General features: G+C 36.7%; 1 protein-coding gene across 1 annotated transcript in view; it reads left to right on the top strand.

Annotated features, from left to right (window-relative positions):
• Positions 1 to 12,980, top strand: part of sos1 (SOS Ras/Rac guanine nucleotide exchange factor 1) — a 60,615-nt gene that overhangs the window by 17,326 nt on the left and 30,309 nt on the right. Inside the window, exons 7-10 of the mRNA XM_062970596.1 lie at positions 5,420 to 5,530; positions 5,615 to 5,713; positions 8,684 to 8,811; positions 9,462 to 10,117. Of these exons, the coding sequence (XP_062826666.1) occupies positions 5,420 to 5,530; positions 5,615 to 5,713; positions 8,684 to 8,811; positions 9,462 to 10,117 (994 nt within the window). The remainder of the gene's footprint in view (positions 1 to 5,419; positions 5,531 to 5,614; positions 5,714 to 8,683; positions 8,812 to 9,461; positions 10,118 to 12,980) is intronic.

Here is a 12,980-nt window from a genome sequence, read left to right as displayed (position 1 = left end):
GTATTTTATGATTTATGTATTGTATCTAACTTTGTGTTTTATTTCAGGAATACTGTTGTGTATGTATATATGTATTTATTAATTATTTTTGCCCATTCTAGGCATAGAAAAGGCAAAAATAATCTTTCTAAGGGGGGAGGTGTAGAGAAGTTGTGTGTTAAACAGATTATTGATATGATTTTATTTATTTGTTTGTTAAAGAAAAAAAGAGTTATATATTAGCAAGGAAAAGCCTAACATGGAAACTAGCTGGAAGCAGCATTTGGTAGGTTGCCATGGTAACACAGCTTCCCTTGGGAGAAAAAGGGCGTGGCTAAGATGACAGTTAGAGCATATTCCCTTTTAAAAGTGGAGTTGCTGTGAGGGTTTAAAAAGGAGTGGCTGTTAGGGGTTTGAGAAGAAGAGTTGCGGTTAGGTTTTGGAAAGATTAGGAGCTGGGGAAATCAGCTAAGGACGGCAGCTTATGGTCACTCAGGGGAAAGGCTGGGAATATAAGCTGACCAGGGTAGTTTAGTATACTGTGTTGAAGAGAAGTTATTTAAGAAATATCCATTCAAGAAAGACTACATTGTAACTTAAGATCCGGAACGTTTACTGATTGAAACCATACGCTTATGTACCAAAAATAAACTTGAATTTTGTTATTGTTCATAAAGATAAGTCTCCTTGCCTCTCTGTAAGCCTGTTACCTCACGTTGGTGGCAGTTACCGTACCTATCTATATAAGTTACCGTACTTTCCTATATAAGTTACCATCTTTACTCATTTAAACCCAATCAGTTCCGTTATCCTTCCTTATCCACTAAATCATCCCTGTCATACATTCACACATCCTCCACTCCTCCCTCTCACACGTGCGCACATCTCCTGAATTGGAGGCAGCAGTGGGATTTAAAGACAAAGATTTCCCCTGCCTGAGTTGAGTACCACAAATTGGGCTCTCTTCAATTGGGGGCAGCGGTGGGATCAAAAGGATTCCATCCCTGTCACCTCAGTCCTCTTCAAGTGGTGGCAGCGGTGGGATTCAGAAAAAGATTCCTTCCCTGCCTCACCTCTCTTCACCATACTTATTGTGAAGAGTATAGATAAAATGGAAAGGATTCAGAAACTAGGTATATGTAGCCTGGAGAAAAGAAAACACATGGGGAAGGCATTATAGCATTCTTTAAATATCGGCAGAGTAGTCACAGAGACGATGGTGAAAATTGTTCTCTGATCCCCCAGAAGACTGAATATTATGGGCTTAAATTGAAGATTTTGGTTGAATATTGAATAGATTTTTAAATAATAAAAGCAGCCTCAATGTGGAAACAATTAGTAGAATCAAATAAATGCTGGCTAATGATTTGTTGCAAGTGGAGATATACTTCAGATAATGATATTAAAATGAATAGGGCTGATTTGGAAAGCTTCAGGAGATGTCCAATTCTTGAGATGACACAAGAGGACCAATCAATTTACTGATGAGTTAATCCCTGCGTGCCAAACACCCTATTTTCTTTTTCAATTAACAGCATTAAGACTTCTTTCCTTTCCAGCGTATTTTTCCTTTCTTTCCTGTAAACCAGGTAAAGCAAATCCCAGTCCCCACCAGTTCTTTAATTTAGAGAATAATTAGGAACAAAACCAAAAGTTGTAGGGAAATGGAGCAGTGAGGAGAAAGGACAGCTAAAGCATATAGTTTCTCTCAAATCGCTGAGAAGCAGATTGAGAGACTGTTAAAATTAGTTTCACCCAGATGGCATCAGCACAGCGTGGCTCTGAGAAGGAATGGAAAGTGGAAGTAAGAAAAATATTACAGTCCTCTTGTGAGAGTGAAATAAAAGAACTGAAAAGGCGCAAGGAAGTAAATTTAGGAGAATGTAAACACAGAAAATTTTGTCAGGGGAGGGATGCAGCAGACCTCACACATAAACAAAGGAAAAGAGACAAGAGAAATGCAAATAATATACCTGTGAGCTCAAGCAAACCAGAAAAAAAACTTTAAAGTAGCAGCAATTTATTTGTGAGATCAAAAAAGCCAGAGAAAATCATTGTAACAGTAATGAAGTCTTAAAAGCTGCTTCAAATTGCCACCTTGAAAAGCAGGATTTCAGGTGTGTGTGTGGGGGGGGGGCTATGTTGGAATTGCCTTGTAGACATGCTGAATGCAAGATGAGGGAAAACACATGTTGTGGCAAACAGATGTATCTCACCACAAGATGCCAAGATGCAGCATTCATTCAAACTTTCAGAAGCCTTAGCAGCTCCCGTGGATTTTTGAGTTGATTTTGCTACCCAGCTCCCAGTTATGTGAGAGTCACCATTATTAACTGAGAATTATGACATAGCAAGGCTGGAACGTCATAATAGAAAAGTAGAGAATTACTCACCTGTGATTGAGATATCTTTATAGCATATTTACTGATGTCAAGACGCATGAGTCTTGATACAAGAGAGTTGGGGATCAGCAGACAGCTAGACTGGAAATACAAAAGCCTGAGTCCACTACCAATAAAGCAGATAATTTTATACCCACAAAGGTGGGAGGAATGTAGTAACAGAGATTAATTCAGATTTGCAAAATTTGATATGTGTAAAAGTAACTAGGGAAATGTTTAGAATAATTGTAGGGCATAGCAGTGATACTATATCCCAATAATCAAATTTAAGTATAATGAATTTAAAATATATAATAGATTTTAAATAGAACTAGTAGAAATTGCTGAGAATAGGAAAAGAAAGGGTGACATATAGAATCATGCAAGAGAAATAAAAACATGTATATTTAAATCAGTTTGATGTAGAGGTTAAATTGATGGACGATGTTTGAAAAATCAGCAGATCAAAGAAGAGGAGATTAATGTAGGGGAAAATTCCTGAGAGGAAGATGAAGAAAAAGAGGTTAACAAGGCAGTTTCACACTTGTTAAAACTAATATTACAGATATTATAGTTATTTCAAAAGAGTGAAAAAGATAAGGACAAAGACAAACATAAAATAGCAACAATTTTGAGAATACAGCAACTAAAAAGATGTGAAATGTTACTTCCAAAAATATTTAAAGATTTAAAAGAGTCTGACATTGCCACTGGAATATCGAAATGTGCATCTTTTAAATCTATCAAAATCATTAAATCTCTTATGTGTAATTTCCATATCCCATTGCCAATGACAGACGGGAAATAGTTAAGCTTCCAGTATCAGGACAGTCACTGTCAGTTCAGGGCTCAACCATTCAGACTGGCACTTGACCCAAGAGTTTTTCCAAAAGTGTTAATAATATATCCCTAGTGGTATACTTCAGACAAAAAGGAGTTCATATACACTTGTATTTAGATGATATATAACTTACTCTGTAAACAAAATTGCATGGAACATGGAAATAACTATCACAACTCTGAAAATATACTATTTTATGATAAATTATGAGCTTATTTAGTTATGCAGATCAGTACCTCCCAGGATAGTAAAAACTGTCAATTAGAAAGGAGAAATCAAAGCAGCATTTGAAACATACAGTGATTCTTCAATTTGCAGTTTTAATATTATTGGTGAATTGGATGTAATATTAATACCAACAATGTAATATGTTGGTGGAGATTCCATCCAAGAAACCTGCAAAGAATCAGACAGGTTGTTTTTGATGAGCAGATGAAAGTCTACAATCAATATCTGCTGTTTATGTCAAGGGGAAATTGAATGTACAGGCAGACTTTCTGAGTCTGAATTTAGTACATTAAGAGGAATTGATGCTTCATTCAGCAGTGTTCTGGAAATTAAGCAGTCTGTTTGGGCCCGATTTGCTTCTGGAAGGAATAAAAGTAGAAGGGTATTACTCGGTAGATGGAAGTGTAGATGTTAGGCCTTTAATGCATTATCGGTCTTTTGGCCAAGGAGATGATTGTATGCATTTCTTCCAAGAAAGATATTTCCAAAAGAGCTTCTAAAGATTCAGCAGGAAAAGGAATGTAACACCACTTCGGCCAACATGACTGTCAACAGCTACCTTGAATGGCAATAGCCTGTCCATGGATGCTACTAAAGAGACTAAATCTATTAAGCTAGGGACCAATTCTGCCAACCTAGAAGTTTGAAAACATGCAAATGTGAGTACATCAGTTAGTACCGCTCCGGTGAGAAGGTAACAACGCTCCATACAGTAATGCCGGCCACATGACCTTGGAGGTGTCTACAGACAACACCGGCTCTTCAGCTTAGAAATGGAGATGAGGACCAACCCCCAGAGTTGGACACTTTACCTAGGGACCAATATGATATCCAGATTCAAAGTGGCTAAGTTTGATAACTTGAACTTTGAGAGGCGATCGTTATAGGAAAAAAGATATTCAAAGAAAGTGATACAAACAATTTTGGCTTCATGACATCAGTTGGCACATAATATGTTTATAATAGAATTTGGAGAACATTTATACAATTTTGCTGTTCGCGTATGATATGCTTGTACCGTATAAACCCATGTATTACAGTTTCTTTAGAACAGTCTTCAAAGTGGTCTGAGACCAAACACTAAGGTGTGAAGTCACTGCATTATCTGTTGGGTTTAGATTAGAGAAGTGCTTTCATAGCTTTAGTCTTCCAGTTGCTTTTGACTTCAACTCCCAGAAATCCCAGCCAGTTTACCAACCATTTGGAATTGTGGGAGCTGAAGTCAAAAACACCTGGAGGACCAAAGGTTGGGGACCACTGGATTAGAGGGTGTATCTCCATCAGTTTGCTCTCATGTTAATAGGTTTTTTGGGGAATGCAATCTTGTATTCAAAAGTGCATACGTCCCCAATCACAGAATTTGCAGTTGGTGTTGAATAGTCAAACAGTGTCACTATTTGCCCAATACAGGAAGCTACCTTGCTACGTCATTCCTTTGGATTGGTCAGAAGGGTGTCCAAGGTGGCAGCTCTATTTTTAAGCCCAAATTTGTGCACATTTGAGCAAGATAGTTTAATTGCCACTTTGGATCCAACATTTTAACCAAATTGTGTTTCTAAGAAAGGATAGAACGAATCTCTTCATCAGTGAAATTTCTTCCCTGTTCCACTGGATTTACTGTTGAATGGTAAAACCATAGTGAAGATTTACTGGGTTTAATGTACTTGGAACTGCCAGTAGAACACTGCTGTTCTGTAATTTCATTCTGGATACTGTAGGAAACTGTGGGGTGGGGTGGGGAAGAGACATCCAGAAAGTGGAATAAGGGGTAAGGGCAGGGAAATTGCACTATTTTTTTGAGACTACATGTCCTATTTTGTAGGTTTAAGTTAAACCAAACTGTGTTCCCTTGAATGTCTCTTAATTCACTGAAGGGGTAAAGTTTAATCACAAATTTCCCAGTTTGAATTTATAACTGAGTCATATTTTTGCACGATAACTTTCAGACAGTGTTTGAGTCTACTAAAATATTCTGTAATCCTTTGTTTAGGAACTTGCATTTGATCCTTATGAAACCTATACTCAAGATATTTTACGGACTGGTTTTCATGACCACTTTCTTAGTCAGTTGTCAAAGCCTGGGGCAGCATTCTATTTGCAGGTATGTAAAGTAGCACAATGGACATTGCAGAGGTTGTTGCAATAAGACTGTTTCATAAGATTGAAACAACTGTTTTATTTTCAGTCAATAGGAGATGGTTTTAAAGAAGCTGTTCAGTATGTTTTACCAAGGTTACTTCTAGTTCCTGTTTACCATTGCCTTCACTATTTTGAAGTTTTAAAGGTAAGGAGTTAATTTTTCAATTTATTATTGTAAAAAGGGTATTTGAAAGGATTGTTACTTATACATTGTTGGGGGAAGGTACAGTTGTTCTTCCTGGCAATAGTAGTTTATAGTGCCATTTCAGAGGTCAACATTGTCCAGAGGGGGAGTCTGAAACACTGTCATGTGTAAGCAAAATGCCATATTTGATGCTTTGTATCATATTCATTAAAATAAAATTTTAAAATCTTTCTTAATTTTAGCGAAAAACCTCAGAATCTCTGTTATTTCATTTTATAATTTGGGTGTAGATGTCCTTTTTTTAAAGCTCTTCTAACTTTTTGTAGTTACCTTATTTAGACATTAGATGGTGTTGGTGTATAGGCATTGTAGTAGTCAAATTTAAAGAAGCAAATATGTGATAAAATACAGCTGCTTTAACCTCATAATATAGAACATTTTTACAATATCTGCTCTACTAAGTCAGCCACAATGTTATCCATCTTTTTTTTAAAAAAATGTGAAAGTATCTTGATTTGTTTTGCACAAACACTTTAATATGTATCCGATTCTATAAGATGTGAGTAATTTGAGGCCAAGTATCTTGTATTATATTTAAATGCAGTTCAAGGTTTCTGCAGGTTGCATGTTTCATACTACATAGGTTTGGTAAAATAATTTTGTTTGGTTTTCTTTTTACTCTATAGATTAAATCTCAATTAAAGAATTTTTTAAAAGACAGCTAGTTAATTGACATAAATGATTTTGTGTTATCACTTTAACACAGACCTTTCTTCCTCTATTGTTCCTACCTAAAATAGTCATTTATTATGTTATGAGAATCTTTACCTCAATTTCTTTCGAAAGAGATTGATCGTGTGTAGTTGGTTCTGTCCGAGAAGTGCATCTTCTAAAAAACAGATTCCAAGAATCTGTTCAGATTCTTGAGCTGTTCAGCAGTGGAACTCTCTGCCCCAGAGTGGAGCGGAAGTTCCTTCCTTGGAAGCTTTTAAACAGAGGAGGGATGGCCATCTGTCAGGGGTACATTGATTGTGCTTTTCCTGCGTGGCATGGGGTTGAACTAGATGGCCCATGTGGTCTATTATTCTGTGAATCTACAGAACCCGTGTCCCTTGGTATACCTATTATCAATACTATTATTTCTTTTCCATAATGATTTTCTAAATCATCTGTTAATGGAAATACAGTATAAAAAATCCATAGATTTCCCAGTCATATAAGAGTGGTGATTTGTTTTTGTTTTTTGGTTGGTGGGGAGGTTGGTGAAGTCACATGATATTCAGCCATAGAAGCTTGAAGTTCCATGAAAGTTAAAAGATTATTTGGGGTTTGCCACAAACCTCCATAATAGCACTGGATTAAATTATTAATTCTAAATTTATCATAATTATAGAATCATAGAGTTGGAAGAGACCACAAGGGCCATCTGGTCCAACCCCTGCCATGCAGGAACATAAAATCAAAGTACCCCCAAGAGATGTCCACCCAGTCTCTGCTTAAGAACCTTCAGAGAAGGAGACTCCACCGCTCTCCAAGGCAGATCATCCCACTGCCAAACAGCTCTTATTGTCAGAAAGGTCTTCCTAATGTTTAGGTGGAATCTTTTTTTCTGCACTTAAAGTCCATTGCTCCATGTTCTAGTCCCCAGAATGAGTTTTTTCATCTGCATTACAGCATTTATCCTGTTGCATATTCCAGTTATATCCCTAGGAAAGCCAAAGTTTGCAGCCATTATCTCAGCTCTGAATCCTTTCATATGACAAGAAGTTTTGAATAAGTTTCTTGTACTGTTCTTCAAGACTCTTAACACTGATTATTATGTAATTTGTCAATTTGTTAACATAACTACTAATGACCTCATCGCATTAAGGCAATTAAACGGATGAAAACATTTGGCTGAGTAGAGCTCCATTTTCCTATGAAACGGAAGAATTGCTTACTCTCATCACACTTCCATACAACTGAATATGTATCAACATTCTTTGAGTTAATTTCAAATCACATTTAAGTTCTGAGGCTCCACTCACCATCCCTCCCCCACGTTATTTGTTAAAAGAAATCCTCCTCTCTGAAATCTCAGCCTCCCTCTGTACTAACGCAAGATTGGAGAAGTTCCTGAGCATGCTCAGTTTGTTCCTTTGGGAGGAGGGAGGGAGGAAGAAAGTGGGATTAGGTATTTCCGTGTTATTTCTGTCATGGGGGAAGGGGGACAAACTCTGCAACTTAGCTCTATGTGATCTGGGAACAAAGGTGCATATACACTGTATAATACTGTCACAATCATATACAAACAAATTACTAGGGGATACTTGCATCATTACAGAATTACAGCCAGGCTTTGAAGCTGCAAAGCTATTCAGTGCTAATCAAGGTCGCCAGTTGCATTATTCCCACTTGCGTCTAATAAGTGGGGGCCACATCTACACTGCCATATCATCTAGCTTCTAAATCCCAAAGATCTAGATACTTGCATGATTGCATAATTTCAGCCAAGCTTTGATATTGCAACACTATTCAATGCTAATCAAGGTGGCTAATTGCATTATTCCCACTTGCCTCTGATAAGTGGGGGCCCCATCTACACTGCCATATAATCCTGCTTCTGAATCCCAAAAATCTGGTTACTCTCAAAATTTCCTCTCTCACATTTTTAAACTGGGAGCAATAAATGCCATTACATTACAGGAAAGGCAAAATATCCAAATGAATTTTAAAAATCCATTTCCCCACCACCTCCTGAAACATTGTAAAAGACTGCTGGCCTCCACGCTTAAAACTACCTAAATAATGCTCTCTCCTATACTTGAGGCCAAACTGATGTGATGGGAACAGGGGCTTCCCGAATTTTAAGTGTAGCTTTCAGTGGAATTTAGTCAATGTGATGAAGTGGTAAGAAAAGAACAGTGCTTGTCACTAAAGGATGAAATTAAATTTGAAAATTTATATCGTATTTTCTTCCCACATTCACAGCAATTAGAAGAAAAGAGTGAAGACGAAGAGGACAAAGAGTGTTTGAAACAAGCAATTACAGCCCTGCTTAATCTTCAGAGTAGTATGGAAAGGATATGCTCCAAAAATCTTGCAAAGAGAAGGCTTAGGTAAACACATTTCCGCTTTCCTCCCTGCTTTTAGCCCTGGACTGCTATGCTATAAATTCAGGCTTTCCAGTTTCCTCTTTCAGTAAACAATGGACAAAGTAGTTTGTGACAAGCCTACTTTTTCAGAGGAAGTGACATCAAAGTCCAGATAGCTATTGTTTCAGAGTTCTCCAATGTGTGTGTGTGTCCTTTACACTGCTAGTGAATGCATCTTGAGAATCTCCTGGTAAGCAAAAAGAAAAGTAACTTTTCATTAGCTTTAGAGAGACAAAAATATATGCAGATCTGCTTAAACTGTCAAAAAATCATGCTAATTCATGTTGTGATGACTAGTATAGTTTATGCTATGATTAAGTAAAAAAGAGTGTTGTCAGATTTTGTTTAAGATGTTAATACTTGTTTTTGAAACTGTAAATTACACAGTGCAGTGCAATAAAGGGTTTATATGGCTAACAGGAATGCTGGAATTCTCAATCTGGTGGTAACACCTACATGTTCATATGTAATTGAAGATATATTGTGCAATCCATATCATTCACATCACTTCTCCAGCTTAATTTTTAGTATATTTTTGGCCTAGTATATATGTGAATTGCTATTATATGTTAATTATCTTCCATATTAATAATGTGTTGCCTCCTCTTTCAAAGTGAATCTGCGTGCCGTTTCTATAGTCAACAAATGAAAGGGAAGCAACTTGCAATCAAGAAAATGAACGAAATCCAAAAGAACATTGACGGCTGGGAGGGTAAAGACATTGGACAATGCTGCAATGAATTCATAATGGAAGGGACTCTCACGCGTGTGGGTGCCAAGCATGAAAGACATATATTTCTCTTTGATGGCCTAATGATTTGTTGTAAGTCAAATCATGGGCAGCCAAGACTGCCTGGTGCTAGCAATGCGGAGTATCGTTTGAAAGAAAAGTTTCTCATGCGAAAGGTACAAATCAACGATAAAGATGACACTAATGAATACAAGCACGCCTTTGAAATAATTTTAAAAGATGAGAACAGTGTTATTTTTGCTGCTAAATCAGCTGAAGAGAAAAACAACTGGATGGCAGCCTTGATCTCTTTACAGTACAGAAGCACCTTGGAACGCATGTTAGATGTAACCATGTTACAAGAAGAGAAAGAGGAACAGATGAGATTTCCAAGTCCTGAGCTTTACAGGTTTGCAGAACCTGATTCTGAGGAGAATATTGTTTTTGAAGAGAACATGCAGCCAAAATCGGGAATCCCTATAATCAAGGCAGGAACAGTTGTCAAACTGATCGAAAGACTTACATACCATATGTATGCAGGTAAAAAATCTTTCTTGGGATTTAAAATATCTGAGCTCTTCTTTTTCATTCTTTCATTATCCCAGGGAGGCGTGTAGGGAATCATACGGTGTTTGGTTTATGTAACAACTTTTGCCAACTTTATAGTAGTATGTTTAGGATAATCTTAACCTTGAGGGAAAAAGTCTGTTGTTGAGTGATAAAGGTTCTAATTACATTTGCCCAGTAATTTGGATGCTGAATAATGTCAGGATGCCGAATTTGAGCTAAAAAGCAAGAGAATTGATCTTAAACTTGTTTAGTCTTTATCAGTAGATCAAACTGAAAAGATTGTAGTTTTTTTTCTTTTGATTAAGAAAATATGCTTAGTTTAAAATTTCCAGGAAATGCTGGCAAACATCCCAGAGGATGAATAGATACTGTCAGACTTATTTTTTCTATTTTTCAGCAGCAGCCTGTTACACTGGTTACAGACACAGGAGCCCTATTATACCTTTAGGAACAATAGTTTTGTTTTTTTCTGGTCCTCTGTTTCTACTCACACACTCTCTTTATGGGATGGACTTAACCAGAAGAAAAGGAATTCGTATTTTATTTTCTCTAATGATGCAAATGTGAGCATATAGAGGATATTAGGGGTTAGACAACAGACACCTACAAAAGTATGTCTTTAATACACATCAGCATTCTGTGGTTTGTGTAATCGCTATTAGGGCCTTAAACTGGTTTCAAGATTTCTTGTGTAATTGTCTGCACAGTAAAACCACTTTCTTCAGTACCAGTTTGAAACTGACTTATGTAATCAGTGTATGTGTGGCCAAGAAAAATAGACATTGGGCAGAGAAGTACTTTAACCCTGAAGTGATGTCTTGAAGTTCTGTGTATCCAAGAGTAGTGGAGTGTAATGTTGTAGAAGCAATCTGGCTAAGATATTTTTTGTTCTTTGGTACCTTTTGAATGCCACATTCAGAAAATGAAAATATATGGAATACAGTAATGTAAAGATTACTTGCAGATGTTCTCATCCTTGACAAAAAGTGCTCCCAGTGCTATGTGTTTTTGTGGTTATGGTGTGCCTTCAAGTTGTTTCTGACTTATGTCAACTCTAAAGCCAACGTATTACATGGTTTTCAGGGTCTGAAAATATGTGACTTGCCTAAAGTCACCCAGTAGGTTTTCATGGTTTAGCAGGGAATCGAACCGTGATCTCCAGAGTTGAAATGGAATCTTCAGAGCACTACTCCACACTGGCTTTCTGTGTGTACTCTTAAAAGTATATATTTGTGTATTATATTGGAGCCTTGATTGTTACAGGATAAGATATGCTATCTAAGCTTTTTTACCTAAGTACTAAAAATCTTATTCATCCATTGCTTTAGCTTGAGAAATCTCAGCAAGGTTTACTGACTAAATCTTAAGCATTTTGTGTAGTCACAATGGCCAGTAACTAGCTTTCAATGAAAATGGAGATTCTGCCATCTGCCATTCCTTTATAATTAATTTGTAATGTGTTAAACCCAAATTCCTTTGAGAAAATGGATCTGCTTTTCAAGTTATTTTCCAATCCTGATTTTTCCATCAGTATGCCCAATAGGAATCTTTTGTATGATTCTGTATAGATCGTCCTGTTTTCCCAGATTTATTTTCCTAGTTTCATTTCTTTTTTATTTGTTGTTTATGTTGTGTGCATGTTACCATATGTTGGGCGATGCCCAAATTGCTACCTATTATATTCATGTGTGATATAGGAGGAAATGGCCACATAACTACTACAGCATGAGCAAGACTTAATGAAAAAGCTGTTCTAGCCCTCTGGGCAGTGGTATCATATATATGAGAGCAGTGAACTTATTTGCCTGCCACTGCTGTATTGATGAAATATTTATGTGAACCTTTGATAATATTGTGATCTAATAAACCTTATTTACTCAAATTTATTTAAGGCTAAATTATCCTGCCAAAATTAGGGGCAGGGCATTAGATTCGCATAATACGGTCATCTTAGTGCTACAGGGGTACCTGAAGTTCCTATTTGAGGGATGTCATTTCTAATATAATTGCCAAGGCTCAATGCTATGCAATCCTGGGATTTGTAGTTTGGTGAGGCATCAGAATTCTTTCGCAAAGAAAAACCAAGACCTTGTAAAACGACAGCACCCATGATTCCATAGCACTGAAGTAAGGCAGTTAAAGTGGATTCGTTCTACAGTATAGATGCAACCCAAGGTTTTTCTTTCAATTGATGGAAGCTTTGGTGGCCTAACATACTTTTTTTAAAGAAGGAATTCTTAGCAGGTAACTACAAAGCATACTTTTTTGGCCAAATTACAAAGAGTGTACTTTTTGCCACTTCGTATTACAATCAACAGCAAATAATTTTTTTTTTGTTTAAGGGTTCTGAAAATGGAGGTCCACATTAGACTCAAGTTAATACAGGCAATAAATATATAGATTTTTTAAAGGAAAGTTTGGAAAAAACAAACAAATTATCTATTGCCTGGTGAGGGCATTCTTTGGTCTTCAAATTAACCTACGAGACAGAGTGCCTTAATTTATGAGTGATATTCATAATATTTTTTCAGTAATGGGTGTATTGTTATACAATTGATAGAGTGATTTCCCCGTATATGATTTGCACCACTATATACATCAGTTTAAATTATTTTTTTGCCACCTATACCCACTGCGCTAAGAACAGTAACCAAAACAAGAAAAATTAAAATGGATTTCCCATCTCAACAACATACAATGAAAATATTATTGTAATCCTGGAAATCTTTGGTTGAAACCAAGTTATTCAAGATACAGGTCTCAGATACTGGTCAAATTTGGCTATTCATTGCGTTTTGCACTAGACCAGAAAGGACACTTCATTCTTGCTTTC

The sequence above is a fragment of the Anolis carolinensis genome, chromosome 1 (genome assembly GCF_035594765.1).
Source record: "Anolis carolinensis isolate JA03-04 chromosome 1, rAnoCar3.1.pri, whole genome shotgun sequence".
NCBI classification, from domain to species: Eukaryota; Metazoa; Chordata; class Lepidosauria; order Squamata; family Dactyloidae; genus Anolis; species Anolis carolinensis.
Note: the sequence above shows the minus strand (reverse complement) of the source record. Positions and strands in the feature narration are given on the sequence as shown.